The sequence below is a fragment of the Oryctolagus cuniculus genome, chromosome 20 (genome assembly GCF_051225735.1).
Source record: "Oryctolagus cuniculus isolate XC-2025 breed Fujian yellow rabbit chromosome 20, ASM5122573v1, whole genome shotgun sequence".
Lineage (NCBI taxonomy): Eukaryota > Metazoa > Chordata > Mammalia > Lagomorpha > Leporidae > Oryctolagus > Oryctolagus cuniculus.
Genome location: NC_142886.1, coordinates 14,084,213 through 14,101,902, shown reverse-complemented (window position 1 = coordinate 14,101,902; position 17,690 = coordinate 14,084,213). Strand labels below are relative to the sequence as shown.

The window sequence follows — 17,690 nt, the reverse complement described above, 5'->3', positions numbered from 1 at the left end:
TCAGGGCTTTGAATACTAGTGTAGACCTTATGTTTTCTTTCTCTCCTTACAGGTGTGAAAGTTGTGTGGATTTACTGTTTGTGAGAGGAGCTGGAAATTGTCCTGAATGTGGTACTCCACTCAGAAAGAGCAACTTCAGGGTGCAACTCTTTGAAGATCCCACTGTTGACAAGGAGGTTGAGATTCGGAAAAAGGTGCTGAAGATGTAAGTGTTAGTTTGAATGATTCAGTCAACGAAGAGGACTTTAACATCTGTTTCAGTAATTGATACCATTTGCTGATATCAATGTGGACAGACTGACAAGGAAATAATGAGAGATTCATCTATGCATTTGTTTTACAAACATTTATTGAGTTCTTAGAAAAGTGGATAACACTTATCTAACCTTCATCAAAGAAGAGCTCTTGATTGATGGCTTCACACTTAGTGTATTCCTTTGCTATTTATTCTTCAATATGTATTGGTAGTGTGTACTGTGTGCAACTACTGTTATGCTTGTTAAGTAGGAGATACAAAATGATGACTAAAACAGCTAAGAATTCTGTACTCTGGCTTACAATATAATGGCAGAGGACGAGTGTTGGTGGGGAGCAGTGGTGTCAGGTATGGGCCAAGGAGGTAACATTTACACTGAAATTTGAAGGCTGTTTAGAGAAAATCATATGTTAGCTATACTTTATGTTGGGGCATGTGTATACATTTTATTTTACTCTTTGTTAGTAGTTTCAGGTGTCATTTTATCCTTTTATTATAAGATACCATTGTTTTCTTAGTTAAAATAATTAATATATTTGTTTAACTTTCTTTCTTTTAGTGCTATACATTTCAACCCAGGTCATCAATGTTTTAGCAGCCCCTTTTTAGGTACCTAACCAATAATACCTTTTTGTTTTTATTTTTGAAGATTTATCTGTTTTGAAAAACAGAGTTATAGAAAGAGAGTGAGAGGGAGAGTGGGAGAGAGAGAGAGAGACAGAGAGAGAGAGTGAGTGTGTGAGTCAGTCTTCCATCCACTTGATCACTTCCTCCCCTAAATGGCTGCAATGGCCAGTGGCCAGAGCTGGGCCGATCTGAAGCCAGGAGCCTAAAGCTTCTTCTGGGTCTCCCATGAAGATGCAGGGGCCCAAGGATTTGGACCATCTTCTACTGGCCATAACAGAGTTGGATCAAAGTGGAGCAGCTGTTAATAGAACCAACACTCATGGGATGCTCACTCTGCAAGCTGGGTTTTTAATGTGCTATGCCACAGTGCTGGCCCCATCCTTTTAGCTTTTATGCAATTTTTTACATGTTTTATTTATTTTCATCTACTTGAAAGGCAGAGTGACATGGAGAGAGAGAGAGATGGATATTTCATCCATTGATTTATTCCGCAAATATGTGAAATAGCCAGGTCTGGGCCAGGCCAAAGCCAGGAGCCAGGAACTCCATCCAGGTTTCTTTTGTGGGTGTCAAGGGCTCAAGCACTTGAGCCATTATATGCTGCCTCCTGGGATGGGTTAGCAGGAAGCTGAATGGGCAGTGAAGTAGCCAGGACTTGAATCAACACTCTGATATGGGTTATAGCATCGCAGGCTATGGCTTAATCTGTTGTGCCACAATGCCTGCACCTAGCTAATAATATCTTATCAATGTCTTGTAATATTTGGATTGCTGCTGGAAGGTAGTTATTAGTTTCATGGTTTCTTTCTTTCTTTCTTTTTTTTTTTTTTTTGCTTTATTAATTCTTGCACTCTCTAGTTCTTCATAGGTACATTGTAATACTACAGATTTTCCAGAGCTAGCATTCTCCAGACCATAATTATCTTAAAGCAATGAGATAATCTCCTTTGAATTAACTTTTAGTTTTCTGAAAATTAGTTAATCTAGGAAGTAAACAATTCTTTCTATGATTCACCTGTTTATGCTTATTTCCCAATCCTTCAAGCTCCTAGTTTTTCTTCCCTTAAATTTTACAAAGATTTTATATATTGTACTACTTCTCTCTTGATTCTGCACCATTTCTGCAGTAATATGAATTCAAGAGTAGTGTTCTTGGTCTAGTTACAAACCTTGTGTCTAAAATAACAGTGTTTTACATAAGCAGTGCTTTTCTGGGTATCATGTATGAATTAAGTAAGGATAAGCAAATCAGAGAGTATCCAAATCAATGATGTATAATAGGTTGTTATTTTTCTTCTCTTAAAGATACAATAAAAGGGAAGAAGACTTTCCTAGTCTAAGAGAATACAATGATTTCCTCGAAGAAGTAGAAGAAATTGGTATGTTTTTAATTTGACCTGTTAGCCTTTGAAACTTGTACTTTTATTGCTTGTCTAGGAGAACATCTCACATAAAAATTTCTTAATGGGCTTTGCTATGATAGCAGATGGTTTACCTAAATTCTTTATTTTGCACTTGTATCATTGTCAGATTGAAGTCATTTTAAGTAAGTAGTATTTTGTCTTACAAAAAATATGATGAATAGAGGCAGTAACACTTTAGCCAGAAAGAAAGCTATATACATATCATCTGTTAGTTAATAATTTTATTAGGGTAGAATGAACAAAAGGAAAGAACAATCGGACTTGCCCCAAATGGTGGAGTTAGAAATGTGCCAGGGGATTCCATCAAGATTACATGTACCAATGCCGTCTCACTAGTCCAAGTGATCAATTTCAATTCACAATTGATCACACTGATAGGTCTAAGAGCCAAAGGGATCACACAAGCAAGACTAGTCTCTGTGAATACTAACTGATAGAATAAAAAAGGGAGAGAACGATTCAACATGGGAAGTGGGATACACAGCAGACTCGTAGAATGGCAGATGTCCTAAACAGCACTCTGTCCTCAGAATCAGCCCTTAAGGCACTCGAATCTGGCTGAAGAGCCCATGAGAGTATTTTAGGCATGGAAAGCCAAGACACTGGCAAAAACAAAACAAAAAAAAAAACAAACCTAAATGAAAGGTCTCTGTGAGTGAGATCCCAGTAGAAAGAACAGGCCATCAAAGAAGGAGGTACCTTTCTCTGAAGGGAGGAGAGAACTTCCACTTTGACTATGACCTTGTCTAAATAAGATCGAAGTCAGCAAACTCAAGAGGCTTCCATAGCCTTGGAAACTCATGACTAGAGCCTAGGGAGATTACTGATGCCATAAACAAGAGTGTCAAATTGTTAAGTCAACAACAGGAGTCACTGTGTACTTACTTCTCATGTGGGATCTCTGTCCTTAATGTGTTGTCCAATGTGAATTAATGCTATAACTAGTACTGAAACAGTATTTTACACTTTATGTTCCATGTGGGTGCAAACTGATGAAATCTTTACTTAATATATACTGAATCGATCTTCTGTATATAAAGATAATTGAAAATGAATCTTGATGTGAATGGAATGGGAGAGAGAGTGGGAGATGGGAGGGATGTGGGTGGGAGGGAAGTTATGGGGGAGAAAATGCCATTGTAATCCATAAACTGTACTTTGGAAAATTATATTTACTAAATAAAAGTTTAAAAAAAAAAAGAAAATTCAAATTCCCGAGGAATGAATATTCTAATTTCTTTCCTGAGACAATCCAGAAAATCTTTTTGTTTCAGCTATTATCAAATCTCTTCTAAATTTCATTTGTTATGCCATAGCAAAACATGTGCAGAATATAATTTTGGATTTTTCTAGGATCTTATTCCTTAGAGCTACTGCTTTTTCATTCTAATGGCACTTGCTGTGCTTTGTATTTAATTTTTGCATCCATGAGTGGTTATGGATTTTTAGCTGTAAAAAAGGTAGAATCGGTACTGCCAAGTCAGAGTTGGAAAGTTAAGATATAGATTGAAAAGATCAAACAAAACCGAAATCTGTTAAAGCTGGACAAGTACGTATGTATGTAGAAATCTGGATTGATACAGATATTAAGTATAAAATAAGCAGTTGAATTCCAGTTAGAAAGAAACAAGCTTACAAATATTCAAAAGGCAATGCAGTTAGTCAAAAGTCTAATCAGTCAATAGAGGGAAGGGAGATTATTTATAAAGTTGTGGTGCAAATTGAATATATAGTTACAGATCTTTTTTTAAGATTTTATTTATTTATTTTAATGGCATAGTTACAGACAGAGGGAAAGACAGAAAGAAAGGTCTTCCATTCACTGGTTCACTCCCCAAATGGCCACAAACAGCTGGAGCTGAGCTGATCCGAAGCCAACAGCCAGGAGCTTCTTTTTGTTTTCCCAAGCCAGTGCAGGGTCCCAAGCACTTGGGCCATCTTCTACTGCTTTCCCAGGCCATAGCAAAGAGCTATATCAGAAGAGGAGCAGCTGGGACTCAAACCAGTGGCCGTACGGGATGCCGGTGCCTCAGGCAGAGGCTTAACCTACCACACCACAGTGCTGGCCCCCATGGTTACAAATTTAAGCAGGCAGTTAGGTGAACTAAAAGAAACTGGACAAAGGAGTTGGGAAACAAGTTTAAATGATGACCCACAAGGGGAATCTTTATTCTGGGATAAGGTTGTGATTGAGCTATGATTTGCAAATTTCTTCTCCTTTTTTCTTATTTTGCTGTGTGATGAGCTCATTTGAACGTATGAACAACTGAGGACCTGTTGGTAAAGCTGGGTTCCTATCAAGAAGTGGGAACTACGGTCAACAAGCAAAAACACGTCTAGATATTAGGGTTATATAATGTGTAATATTTTCTTAAGCAGATAAGGAAAGTGGCTCAGAGCATTTAATTTGAAAGCAATTCTGCTATATCTATATTTCTGTCAAGACCGTTTTCAGATGCAGCGTGTGAAGTCTGTTAACCAGCCTCCACTTCATTGTCTTGTTGGAGTAACTGACATAGCTCAGTCCATCCACAAGATGAGTGCATGGTGAATGCTGTCTGTTAGAAGCTGTCATCAGCACGCTTCTCAACTCCCACCAGCTCAGTTACATACCAAGTTATTTGCACTGTTAACCAAAGCTTCCTTATGTCAGTTGTATTTGAGATTGCAATTATATAAATTAATTAGATAGTGTATAACATTGGGGAAAAAATTGCAAAACTCCAGAAAGAGTCTGTTTTGTACATTCTTGGATCAATTTAAAAAAAAAGAATACGAGTTATGGCTTATGTAAGAAAAAAGCAGAGGGACCAGCATCATGACCCAGAGGGTTAAGTGGTGCTGCCATCCCATTGGAGCACCAGTTTGAGTTCCTGGCTGCTCTGCTTCTGATCCAGCTCCCTGCTAATGGCTGGGAAGGCAGCAGAAGGTGGCCCAAGAACTGGGGCCTCTACCACCTTAAGGGACACTCTGATGGAGTCCTTGGCTCCTGGCTTCTGCCTGGCCCATCCCTGGCTGTTGAAGCCATTTGGGAAGTGAACCAGCAGATGGAATCAACCTTTCTCCCTCTGTAACTGCCTTTCAGATAAATAAATCTTAAAAAAGTAAAAGAAACAGAGCAATTAAAGACTAAATTTTTTTTTTTTTAATATTCATTCATTTATTTGAAATTCAGAGTTAGAGAAGGAGAGAGAGAGAGAGAGAGGGAGGTCTTCCATCCTCTGGTTTAACTCCCCAGTTGGCCGCAGTGGGCAGAGCTGTGCCAATCTGAAGCCAGGAGCCAGGAGTTTCTTCCGGGTCTCCTACATGGTTGCAGAGGCCCAAGGACCTGGGCCATCTTTTACTGCTTTCCCAGGCCATAGCAGAGAGCTGGATCGGAAGTGGAGCAGTCTGGACACTTACCGACGCCCAAATGGAATGCCAACACTGCAGGCGGCAGCTTTACCTGCTACGCCACAGCGCTGACCCAAAAGACTAAATCTTGACTGTATGTTACCAAGTTAGAGAATGACTTACAGTATGTCTTCAGTTAGAAGTATTTAAAGAGAGAGAAAAGGAATATATGTATCCTACCTTTAACAGACTTTTCTAAGTAATCAGCTCAAATCCTGACCATGTTGGGAAAAAAGTGGTTCTACTGTATTTGAAGATATTGATGACTTTGGAGTCTTAAACTCATGGATGTATAGTTTATTTTCTGAAATTCAGCCAATACTTATTGTTTATGTAAATTCATTTACTGCTAAGAATATATGATATTTGCTTTTAATAAGCTCAGACTCTAAAGGGGGGGATAATTATATAAACTAATATTAAAAGCATTTGTAAGATACTGTGGATATACAAATAAGAATTCAGCATTGGGAAATAAAGATATAATTTGGTGAAATTCAGAGACGAGATGACATTTCAGTTTGAACTTAATGCATGGATAGAAGTTTGCCAGGTAGAAAGGGCAAAATAAAAAATTTGGCATAGAGATAAAAAGACACTGGGCATATTGGAGAATGAGCAAGTAGTCTGTTACAGGTGGAAGGAACATGAGAAACGACTAAAGATAAGGCTTGAAAAACAAGCTGGACCTAGGTGAAGGAGTATATGTAGTACTACAGGCAACATAAGTGAAACAGACAATTGAGATTACATCAGACAAAAAATAACAGAGTGAAGACACATCCCACAAAGTGGGAGAAAATATTTGCAAGTCATACATCTAATAAGGGATTAGTCCCCAAAATACATAAGAAGCTGAACTCAATAAAAAGAATAACCTGATTAAGAAAATGGGCCAAGAACTTGAATGGACATTTGTCAAAAGAAGAATTTATTTTTTTCAATATAAATAGCTACCATGATAATGAAACAGTACTCAGTGTGACTAATCATCAAGGACATGCAAATTAGGATTACAGTGACATATAACTTCACACTTGTAGAATGGCTGTTTTCAAACAGATGAAAGATAGAGTATAAAAAAAGGAGCCCTTGGACACTGTTGGTGGGTGTCATATTTTGGATAATAGTTTGGGGGTCGCCAAAGGCTCATATATTAGGGACTTGGTCCAAAAAATCTTATGTTAATGGGTCAAAGGTGGAGACTTTAATTATGACATCTAGGAGGTGGGGCCTAGTGGGGGAATCTGTATGTTATTAAGTGTGCCCTTGGAAGGTGGTACACTTGAGAAGGTTGGTTATATAAAAAAGATTTTGGGGGCTGGTGTTATGATATGGTGAATTCAGCCACTGCCTGCAACGTTGGCATCCCATTTGGGTGCCAGTTCAAGTCCTGGCTATTCTACTTCCAATCCTTCTCCCTGCAAATGTCCTGGGAAAAGCAGAAGATGGCCCAGGTGTTTTGGCCCTGGCATCTCCGTCAGAAACCTGGATGAAGCTCCTGGCTGCTGGCTATGGCCTGCCTAACCCTGGCTCTTGTGGCCATCTGGGGAGTGAACCAGCAGATGGAAGATCTCTCTCTCCCTCTAATTCTGACATTCAAAGTAAATAAATAAATCCTTAAAAAAAATTGGGTCTAGCTGCCATCTCTGCTTCCTAGAACACTATATGATCTACACACACTCCACTATTGCCAGCCTTCATCAGATGCCAGACTGAAGGAATCAGCTGATCTTGAATTGTGAGCCTCCAGTTGTCAGGTGTAATAACCTTCTTTCTTCATAGGTAGCTTCTTCTAGGTATTTTAGTATAAGTAATGAAAAGCTCATTACTATAGTGAGAAAGTAAGTTGGTACAATCACCTGAAGAACCAAATGGAGGTTCTTCAAATAACTAAAAATAAAATTACCATGTGGCCCGATAATTGTACTTGTTGGTTATATATCCAAAAGAACTGAAATCAATATGCTGAGGAGATGTCTATCTATACTTTCTTGTTCATTGTAGCATTATTCATAATAGCCAACATATGTAATCAATGTAAGTGCTCATCAGTTGACCAATTGAAAACTAAAATGTTGTATGTTTACCTAATAGAATATTTTTCAGCCTTGAAAAAGAAGAAAGTCTTATTTGTCAGGAATGAATTTAGAGAACACTGTGCTTAGTGAAATAAGCACAGAAGAACAAATACAGTACAATCTCACTTGTGTGTGGAATCCAAAAGAACTGAAATCAGAAGTAGATAGTAGAGTGATGGTTAGCAGAGGTGGGAGTTGAGGTTGTTTGGGGAATGGGGAGATGGTGACCAAACGGTACGAAATTTCAGTTCGGCAGGAGGAATAGTCTTTGAGATCTTTCCCACAGCAAGGTGACTATAGTAATGATAGTACATATATTGAAGTTTCTAAAAATATATTTTAAACATTCTTATAGTGACTCTGCACTGTACACACACATATAAAGATACTGCATTGTACCCCACAGATAGATACAATTTTGTCATCTAAAAATCAATGTTTGGGACCAGTACTGTGGTGTAGTGGGTGAAGCTGCTGTCTAGAGCACAAAGATGCCATATGGGTTTGGGTCTTGGCACTCTACTTCCGATCCAGCTCCCTGCTGATGCACCTGGGAAAGCTACAGAAGATGGCCCAAGTGCTTGGGCCCCTACACCCACATGGGAGACAAGGAGGAATCTCCTGGTACTGGCTCCTGGCTTTGGCCTGGCCCAGCCCCATCCCCAGCTGTTTGGCCTTTTTGGGGAGTGAACCAGAAGATGGAAGATCTCTCTCTGTCTCTCGCTCTCTGTCTCTCGCTCTCTCTCACTCTCTGTAATTCTGACTTTTGAATAAGTAAATAAATGTAAAAAAAACTAAAATGTTTAAATAAAAAAAGGAGGGCTTTTTAAACTAGGCTGTCAAAGATTTTATTCTTTGGCCAATGGTGAGCAAATGGGAATAGGGTGTTGATGATATGGAGTATTGAGAGGAGATACTTAAGACCTGGAAACATATTTAAGGAACCAGTGCAGTAATTTGGGTGAGAAATAATGAGGGCTTGGAGTAGAAAGTAACTATATTGTGCTACAGAGAGGTGATGTTTTAGGGGTCTTCCACATGAGTGCCAGGGCCCAAGTACTTGGGCCGTCCTCTGTTGCTTTCCCAGGCACGTTAACAAGGAGCTGGATGGGAACTGGAGGAGCTGGGACTCAAATTGCTATCCATATGGGACACTCATGCCACAAGTGGCAGCTTTACCAGCTGTGTCACAGTGCTGCCCCTCTCCCCCTACTCCTTTTTAAAAAAGATTTATTTTATTGATTTGAAAAGGATAGTTTCAGAAAGAGAGTGGTAGAGATAGATCTTCCAACCACTTGTTCATTCCCCTAATGTCTGCAAGGGCCATGGCTGGGCCAGGCCAAAGCCAAGAGTTTCTTTTGAATCTCCCACATGGGTGGCAGGGGCCCAAGTACTTTTAGTCATCCTCTGCAGCTTTCCCAGGCACATTAGCAGGGAGCTGGATCAGAAGTAGAAGAGGTGAGACTTGAAACAGTCCCCATATGGGATGCCTACCTTGCAGGTGGCAGCTTAGCCTGTTATGCCACAAGACTGCCCAAGGCCACACTGGTTTTAGACCCTTTTGTTTCTGGTAGGGTGTGGCTTTACCACTTGGTTATATGGCATTATTCTGACTGTTGTCATGTAAATAAAGCTTCCTTTTAAAATTCTGTTTCCATAGCTCTCAGCTTTGTGTTTTTTATTCTTTTGAAGATGTTTCTGACATCTGTATTGACTTTCCCTGTGTTAATCAAAATAGAAAATGTTAATAGACTCCTACTAAGTACTAGACTGAGCTATACATGCATTATGTCATTTAATTTTTGCAGCTCAAAGACAGGCATTTTTATCCTTATTTTTCTTGTGGAGAATAGTGACAGAAAGTTTACATGTTGTACCCAAGATCACATTGCTAGTAAATAATGGAGCCAAATTTTAAACGTAAGTTTTTCTCACTCTCAGAACCCAGGAAACTATTGGTAGACGGACAGAGTAGCTGTAGTATGAGTCTGCGACATGGGGTGCTATGGAATTGTCAGAGATGCTATGTAGGGAAAGTAGGTTGCTGCTGTATTTTGAAGGAGGTTCAAGAATTTTGAGTTCCAGCTTGTAGTAGAAGGGTACTATTGAAGGTGGTCAGATCTAGAGTGAGAGGAAGTGTTAGGGTGGCTCAAAGGGTGAGTAAGAATTCACAAATTGGGAGTTGAGGTCATTTTGTTATATAAAAGTCATTATGAATTCTTTGAACATTATAACTGTAAAAATCATGGTTTTTGAATAATACCACCCAAAATTTACAATAGAAGGGACACACACATGAAGATGAACTTTCTTATGGCATTAACAATGGGCTCTTTTCTGTGGTTATGACGTTCTGTACGTAAAGCTTCTTGTTCATTTTGGCCCCAGGGATTATCTCAAAGGTTTTTTTTTATTTTCATAATAAATAGATTATTCTTTTGGTGCATAGAATACTTATTTTAGAAGGGTGAGAAACTCCTAAGGGCTTTAATGATAAATTCTACATGTCAAAAAGACTTCAAAATTGCACTTAAATAGCGTTAAATCTTTCACAAAATACAATAGATTTTTTGTTTGCTTTTAATTGACCTCACTAAAGGCAGGTCGACATCTGAGCTAAACCAGTAAACAGATAAAGGTCAAACGGTTGCTATAGAAGATTAGCGTCTATTCTTTTTTCTTCAGGGCTCTTATACCAACCTGATTCCTTGTGACACGATCAAGACTTGGTTCCTCTGAAAAGCTTTAAAAATAGTAATTCACTTCATGGTTCTTTCTTTTAAAAGAAAGGTGTTTGTTTTATCTGTGATTATGTTTTTGTCTATCATGTTGCTATTACCTTTGCTTCCTAAAAAATGAAATAAGAGATTTGATTATTTTACTTTTATTGTAATTTGTCAGTTTTTGATGAGCATAAAAGAAAAAAATTGTATGTAAACAGATCAATTTCACTTAGGATCTAAGTTTACCTATTTCTATTTAATGGAAAGTTTTAATAAACCCTGGTGCTTTTTAAAAAACAGCTAAACATCGCGGCTCACTAGGCTAATCCTCTGCCTGCAGCGCCGGCACACCAGGTTCTAGTCCCGGTTGGGGCGCCAGATTCTGTCCCGGTTGCCCCTCTTCCAGGCCAGCTCTCTGCTGTGGCCCGGGAGTGCAGTAGAGGATGGCCCAAGTGCTTGGGCCCTGCACCCGCGTGGGAGACCAGGAGATGTACCTGGCTCCTGGCTTTGGATCAGTGCGGTGCGCCGGCCACAGAGGCCATTGGGGGGTGAACCAACAGAAAAAAAAAAAAAAGGGAAGACCTTTCTCTCTGTCTCTCTCTCTCTCTCTCTCACTGTACACTCTGCCTGTCAAGGAAAAAAAAAAAAACAGCTAAACATTCAAATAGAGTTCTATTTAGGATATCAATTTTATTGCTTTACAGTAGCTTCATACATTGATTATTTATTTCTGTAGTTTTTGAGTATTCTTATGTTGTCATGTTCAAACTATAATAATAAAGCTTGCTTTAATTAACTATAATTATAAAAATTATGATAAATATTAGCATTAGCTTATTTTTCCTCTTATGGTAATTCAGCAAATACTTCTTGAGTCTTACATGATGGGAGGATTTATGTTGTTTTTCTTTTAAGTAGACTTTATTTTTTAGTTTTAGGTTCACAGCAAAATTGAGTAGAAAGTAGAGATTCCCATAATTCCTCTGCCCTTACACCAGCACAGCTTCTACCTCTATCAACATCCTAAACCAGTGTGGTAGATTTGTTACAAATAGTGAACTTACTTTGACATACTGTTATCACTCAAAGTCTATAGATACATTAGGGTTCACTCTTGGTGTTGGTTTTATGGGTTTGACAAATGTATGACGATATAGGATAACCCCCATATAGAATGCTTCGTTACCCTAAAAATCTTCTGTGCTCTGCTCATTCATCCCTCTCTGCATGCTAACCCCTTACAATCACTGATCTTTTTACTCTCATCATTTTGCCTTTTCCATAATGTCATATAGATGGTAAAATACGTCTTTTCAGATTGGCTTCTTTCACTCAGTAACGTGCATTTCAAGTTCCTTTATGATTTTTCTCGGCTCTTTACCTTGTTTGTTTGTTTCCTGTTTTTTTTTTTTTTTTTTCTTTTAAGATTTATTTATGTATTTAAAAGGTTACAGACAGGCAGAGGCAGGGAGGGAGAGAGAAGTCTTCCATCCTCTGGTTTACTCCCCAATTGGCCACAACTGCTGGAGCTGGGCCGATCCAAAGCCAGGAACCAGGAGCTTCTTCCAGGTCTCCTACACAGGTTCAGGGGCCCAAGGCCTTGGGCCATCTTTCGCTACTTTTCCCAGACCATAGTAGAGAGCTGGATCGGAAGTGGAGCAGCTGGGTCTCAAACCTGTGCCCATATGGGATGCTGGCACAGCAGGTGGAGGTTTTACCTGCCACGCCACAGCTCAGGCTCCTATCTTTTTTTTTTTTTTTTTTAAATGCTGAATAATATTCCATGCCTGGATATGCCACAGTTTATTTATACATCACCTATTGAAGAATATTTTGGTTGCTTCAAAGTATTGGCAATTATGAATAAAACTACTGTAACCATTCATGTGCATGTTTTTGTGTGGATATAAGTTTTCATTTCATTTGAGTAAATACCTAGGAGCTTGACTGGCAGATTATATGGTGGAATAGGTTTAGTTTTGTTAAGAGATTGCCAAAATCACTTTATTATTTTGCCTTCTCAGCAGCAGTGAATAAGAGTTCCTGTTGTTCCATGTCCTTACTAGTACTTAGTATTGTGACTGTGATTTTTTTTTTTGCCATTCTAATAGGAGTGAAGTAGAAGTAATAGTAATAATAATCAAGATGAATCAGACTTAGAGTCTTTCCTCAAGGAACATTTCTAACACATTAGATAAGATTTGTACATTCAAAATAATTAAACAGGGTTTAAAATAGATATTAGGTAATACATTGTGGGTATTCAGAGACTGGGAGCAATTGTAAAGTAAGGTAATGAAGATGAGCTGGTGTTTAAGCTTGGTATAGAAGGTGAGTTAGATCTGGATATTCACAATCGTCCAAGGTTGAGACTGGTACCAAGGTAAACCCTGTAGGTATAGGGGAAGTTTGATTATAGGTACAAAGATGGGAAAGTGTGGGGCCTAGACAGGTGAGAGGGATGTTGAACTGGGCTAGCAATGGTTTTCAGATACTGAGAAAAACAACACAACTAGTACTGTAGATACAAGTTCAGGTTTTGGAATCAGGTAGCCTATGTTAAAATCGTGGTTCTAACATGTATTAGCTGTATACCTTAGACAAGTTATTTGGTATGTTTAATCTTATCTGTAAAGTGGAAATTAGAGTGGTACATGTCTCATAAAGTTGGTAGAAGGCTAAGTGGAGTAATTAGGTCAAGTGTCAGACATATTCCATAGGTGTTTGCTATATAGAATGTATTGTTCAAGAAAAGTTTTGAGAAAGAAGTCTTTCAGACACAAACGAGAGGAAACCTACTCTGGTTATATCTAGCAGATGTCGAGGCTGGGCTGTTGTGAGCTCAGAGGATGGCTTATTGAATGGAAAGGGTAAGTTGTGAGTGGTTAGCAAAGACAGTGAAATCACCATATTAGCAAACGTATCACAGGTATCTTTCTGAGGGTGTTCCTTGTTTAGAACCTCTGTTTCTTGTCAGGACCAGAGTATGATTAATGGGCAGTGCACCACATTGCATCCTACCCACATTCTGTGACTTAGCACCATTACTGTTTTCTGTCTCTACTTAGTGTTTAAAAAGCCGAAGAAGTAGCTAGAAGGCTATTTTTTCTCATTTTCTCTCAATTCCCTGTGCGTTTTAAAATTGCACATCAGGATTGAGTTGAATTTGGCTATATCTCTAAATAAGCCTAGATTTTCAATAATGATTAAGATAAATTAATGTTCTGAATTCAATTGGTCTTTTGAGGAGATAAAAATGAGATTGAGACAGGCATTAACTGCAGTAGTTAAGATACTGCTTAGGATGCCTGCATCCCAAAGATAGAGTACCCATTTTGGGTCTTGGCTCTGCTCTCGATTCCAGCTTCCTCCTGATGCACACCCTGGGAGGCAGCAGGTGGTTGGGTCCCTGCCATCCATGTGGGAGACCCAGACTGAGTTCTGCATAGCCTTGGTTGTGGGAGGCATTCGGCGAGTGAACCAGCGTATGGGAGATACCTCTGTCTGTGTCTTTTTTGCCTTTCAAGTAGAATAAAATTTCATTTAAAAAATGAGATTATTATGCTTATTGAAGAATGGGATGGGAGAGGGAGTAGAAGGTGGATGGTTTAAGGGTGGGAGGGTGGGTATGGGGGGAAGAACTGCTATATTCCAAAAGTTGTACCTGTGAAATATATATTTATTAAATAAGAGCTTTCTATAAAAAATGGGATTATGGATCCAATTGGTCTTTTGAGTCTGTTAGCCTTATTCAAGAGAACAGGCAGTTCTATTTCAGTCCTCCAGGATTGGTTTTCAGCTCTTACAGGCTTCTGTAACATGCAAGTCTGGGAACTCCTTGAGATGGTTATTGCTTAAGGGGAAGTGTGAGGTGGGGAAGGAGCAGGTAGAAACACTAGAGGACACAGCAGAGTTACTTAAGGTAGATTCTTCTTTAGGACAAGAAGCAGAAAGCAGTGGTAAGTAACTGGAAGAAAGGGTAGAATGAATAATGAAATGGATTCTTTCATGAGCTGATTCAGGCTGTAAAGGAAAAGGTAATGGGGTTGTACTTTATAATGTGAGTTTATTTAAAACCTTAAAAAGTTTTATTTATTAGGAGGGAGGAGGAGAGAGAGAGAGAGAGGAAAAAAAAAAAAAAACAGAGATAGAGATCAATTGTCCATCTGCTAATACATTCCCCAGATGCTGAATGTTTAGCCAGGCCCAAGCCAGGAGGAACAGGGAACTCAATCCCAGACTTCCACCTTCATGGTAGGGCACCAACCATTGAGCTCTCTCCTTGGATGCACCTTAGCAGGAAACTGGAATTGGGACGTGAGCTAGGCACTTCAGTGTGGAATGCGCATGTCTCCCAGGGTGCATCTGAACCATTCCATGAAATGCCTGCCTCTTATAGGAGTCCATACATACCAAGAGAAAATTTTCTTTTTTCTTTGATTCAGAGTATTACAGTAATATTATGCTTATGTAAATTAGAAGGGAGTATGGCATTTATAATTCAAATTATCTAGAGTTGGAATTATTAAAAGAAAATTCTAACTCATTGAAAATTTAGCAGTGTTTGAACATATCAGTGACTTCTGTTGGGAAAGTAAGCTTTGGATGCCAAGCTTTGGGTGCCAGTTTATCCTTTACCTTCCCCCTTAGGTTTCAGCTCCTTTGTAGTTCATACGTCTGCAGATCTAGACTACACGGGAAATAAATCAAGCTTGTGCCTAGTCATGTTGTTGGAGGCAGTTAGAAAGTGAACAAAATCTGGTTTTTGTTTGATATAAATTATACGATTTTAAAAATTCTTCTGTATCATTTTAAAATTTCTGGAGCACAGATTCTTTGCAGTATTGATTCTGACCATTGTGGTAGGTCTCAGACTTACTTTTTTATTTAAAAATAAGAGTAATATTGTTTAAAGTTAAAGTAAAGACCATGAAAATCAGATCTAATGTGATTATGGCAAGCATGGATCTTCGGTGTCTGGAGTGATCCTGATAAGGTAGACATTCTGTGCATTTGTCTGGCAGATGTCTATATTTCCCTCAGAAAACATGATTGCCATAACTTGAGCTAGTCTCTAAAGTAGGAAGCAGACTGGGGGCTACTTGTAGGACTGACCAAAGGACAGGCTGATGAGAAAGAATTGTGGTGAACATTTCATTTATGATGTCTGTTCAAGATTGACATTGAAACTGTATTTGATGTCATTGTTTCCTTTCTGATGCAGTATTCAACTTGACCAACAATGTGGATTTGGACAACACCAAAAAGAAAATGGAGAAATACCAAAAAGAAAACAAAGATGTTATTCAGAAAAATAAATTAAAACTGGTTGGTTGCTAAGTATTTTCTTCTTTTGTATTAGAACCAAATGCTTTCACCTGATTCTTTAAACAAATTTTAAGAAACCCCAAAACCTATCTTCCTTTAAAATAAATTATGTTTGCAAAGAATTTAGCTGAAATTTAGCCCAGAAATACTAATAAATGTTACTTAGGCTTGTAGGTGAGCAAACACACATTACTGTAGCAGAAATATCTTTAATAGCATTATGTTAGACTGTGCTTTCTGAAGAAACTGGATTCATAAGGTAGGTGATTGTTAATTCTATATAGTTCTCTGGTAAGAGTGTACTTGGACAATGGTCACAAAAATAATAGAAGCTCATTCTTATCCTTTGACATTAATTTCTTTCTCATTTAAGAGGGGTGGAGAACTTAGACATATCTCCCAAAGGGAGATAAAGAAAACAAAAACAGTATTTACTGGAAACTAAAGCAAATTCATGATTCAATCAGATCAAATGTGAGAGCTATCTTTATTTTCTTTATTAGTTATCTTTTTGTTTTACTGAAAAAATAACATTACTCCATATGAAAGTAATTGAGGGAGGTCAGCATTGTAGCATAGTGGGTGAAGACGCTGCCTGTGATGCTGGCATCCCATATGGGCACAGGTTCGAGTCCTGGCTGTTCCACTTCTGATCCAGCTCCCTGCTAATGGCCTGGGAAAAGCAGTGGAGGATGACTCAAGTACTTGGGCCCTGGCCACACAAGTGGGAGTCCTAGATGAAGCTCCTGGCCCCTGTCTTTAGCCTGGCTTAGTCCTGGCTGTTGTGGGCATCTGGGGAGTGAACCAGTGAATGGAAGGTCTCTGTCTTTTCTCTCCTTCTCGCCCTGTAATTCTGACTTTCAAATAAATTGTAGAAAAAGGAAAGAAAGTAATTTTCATTTGTTTTAGTTGAGCTGATATTTGTTTTGAATTTTTAAGGACTTTAAATTGATTATTAAAATATATTCTATAAAAGAATTACCTATGTGCAGAGATGTAATTGTCTAATTTATACAATTTAGCTTTAAATTTTTTAGTATAACTTGGCTTTCTACTTTTGGGTGATTACAACTTTATCAGGAAATTGTAATCAGTAAAATAATAGAAGTATATTTGAATCATGTAGCTTGTACTTTCTGTTTAAATTTATTTGAAAGGGAGATAAAAAGAGGAGAAAGAGAGAGAGAAAAAGAAATAGAGAGCTTCTGTTGGTTCATTCCCCAAATGTCTGTAATAGCTGGGGCTGGGAACTCAGTTTGGATCTCCCATGTGGGAAGTAGGGACCCAAGTACTTAACCTATTATTTGCTGCCTCCTGGGGTGCACCTTAGTGAGAAGCTAGCGTCAGAAGTGCAGCTGGGACTCAAACCCAGGCACTCTGGTATGGATCAGGTGCTCAAGTGACATCCTAACCATTACAGTAAATGCCTACCCCACATAGCTTCTATCTGCATTTTGTCTTTGGAAGAACTTCCTCTTTATCATCTTACAATGTTTCTTTTAAATACTTCTTTCTTGCCATAAAGCTCTCAATGAATTGACAGTAGATTCTTATTCTTTTCAGACCCAGGCTGTCATCCTTAAAAATGTATCTCATTTCTGAGAGCATCAGCATTGCCATAGAAATTATTGTTCTTGCCCAGGAGCCTTCTCTGGGTACATCAAAGATGCATGCAAAAATAGGTGTGTTGGGTAACTTGTTGCCTTGGCCCTGCTTCATTTAGTAATGGGTGTTGTTCTGTTCAAGCGAGTGCTTTTTCACCCATAGTTTAAGGTGGGAAATAATATTGAGAGGTAAAATGAAAGAATAATCTAATTCTAGACTGGTTGTATTATAGTAGGAATTTATAATCATCTGA

The 17,690-nt window shown here is 38.5% G+C and overlaps 1 protein-coding gene across 5 annotated transcripts in view; it reads left to right on the top strand.

Moving 5' to 3' along the window:
• Positions 1 to 17,690, top strand: part of MNAT1 (MNAT1 component of CDK activating kinase) — a 235,352-nt gene that overhangs the window by 80,290 nt on the left and 137,372 nt on the right. For all 5 annotated transcript variants that reach the window (XM_089322594.1, XM_089322593.1, XM_002719546.6 and 2 more), the window contains 3 exons: positions 53 to 205; positions 2,189 to 2,262; positions 15,729 to 15,832. In XM_089322594.1, coding sequence (XP_089178720.1) covers positions 15,776 to 15,832 — 57 coding nt within the window. In that variant the 5' untranslated portion in view covers positions 53 to 205; positions 2,189 to 2,262; positions 15,729 to 15,775. The remainder of the gene's footprint in view (positions 1 to 52; positions 206 to 2,188; positions 2,263 to 15,728; positions 15,833 to 17,690) is intronic.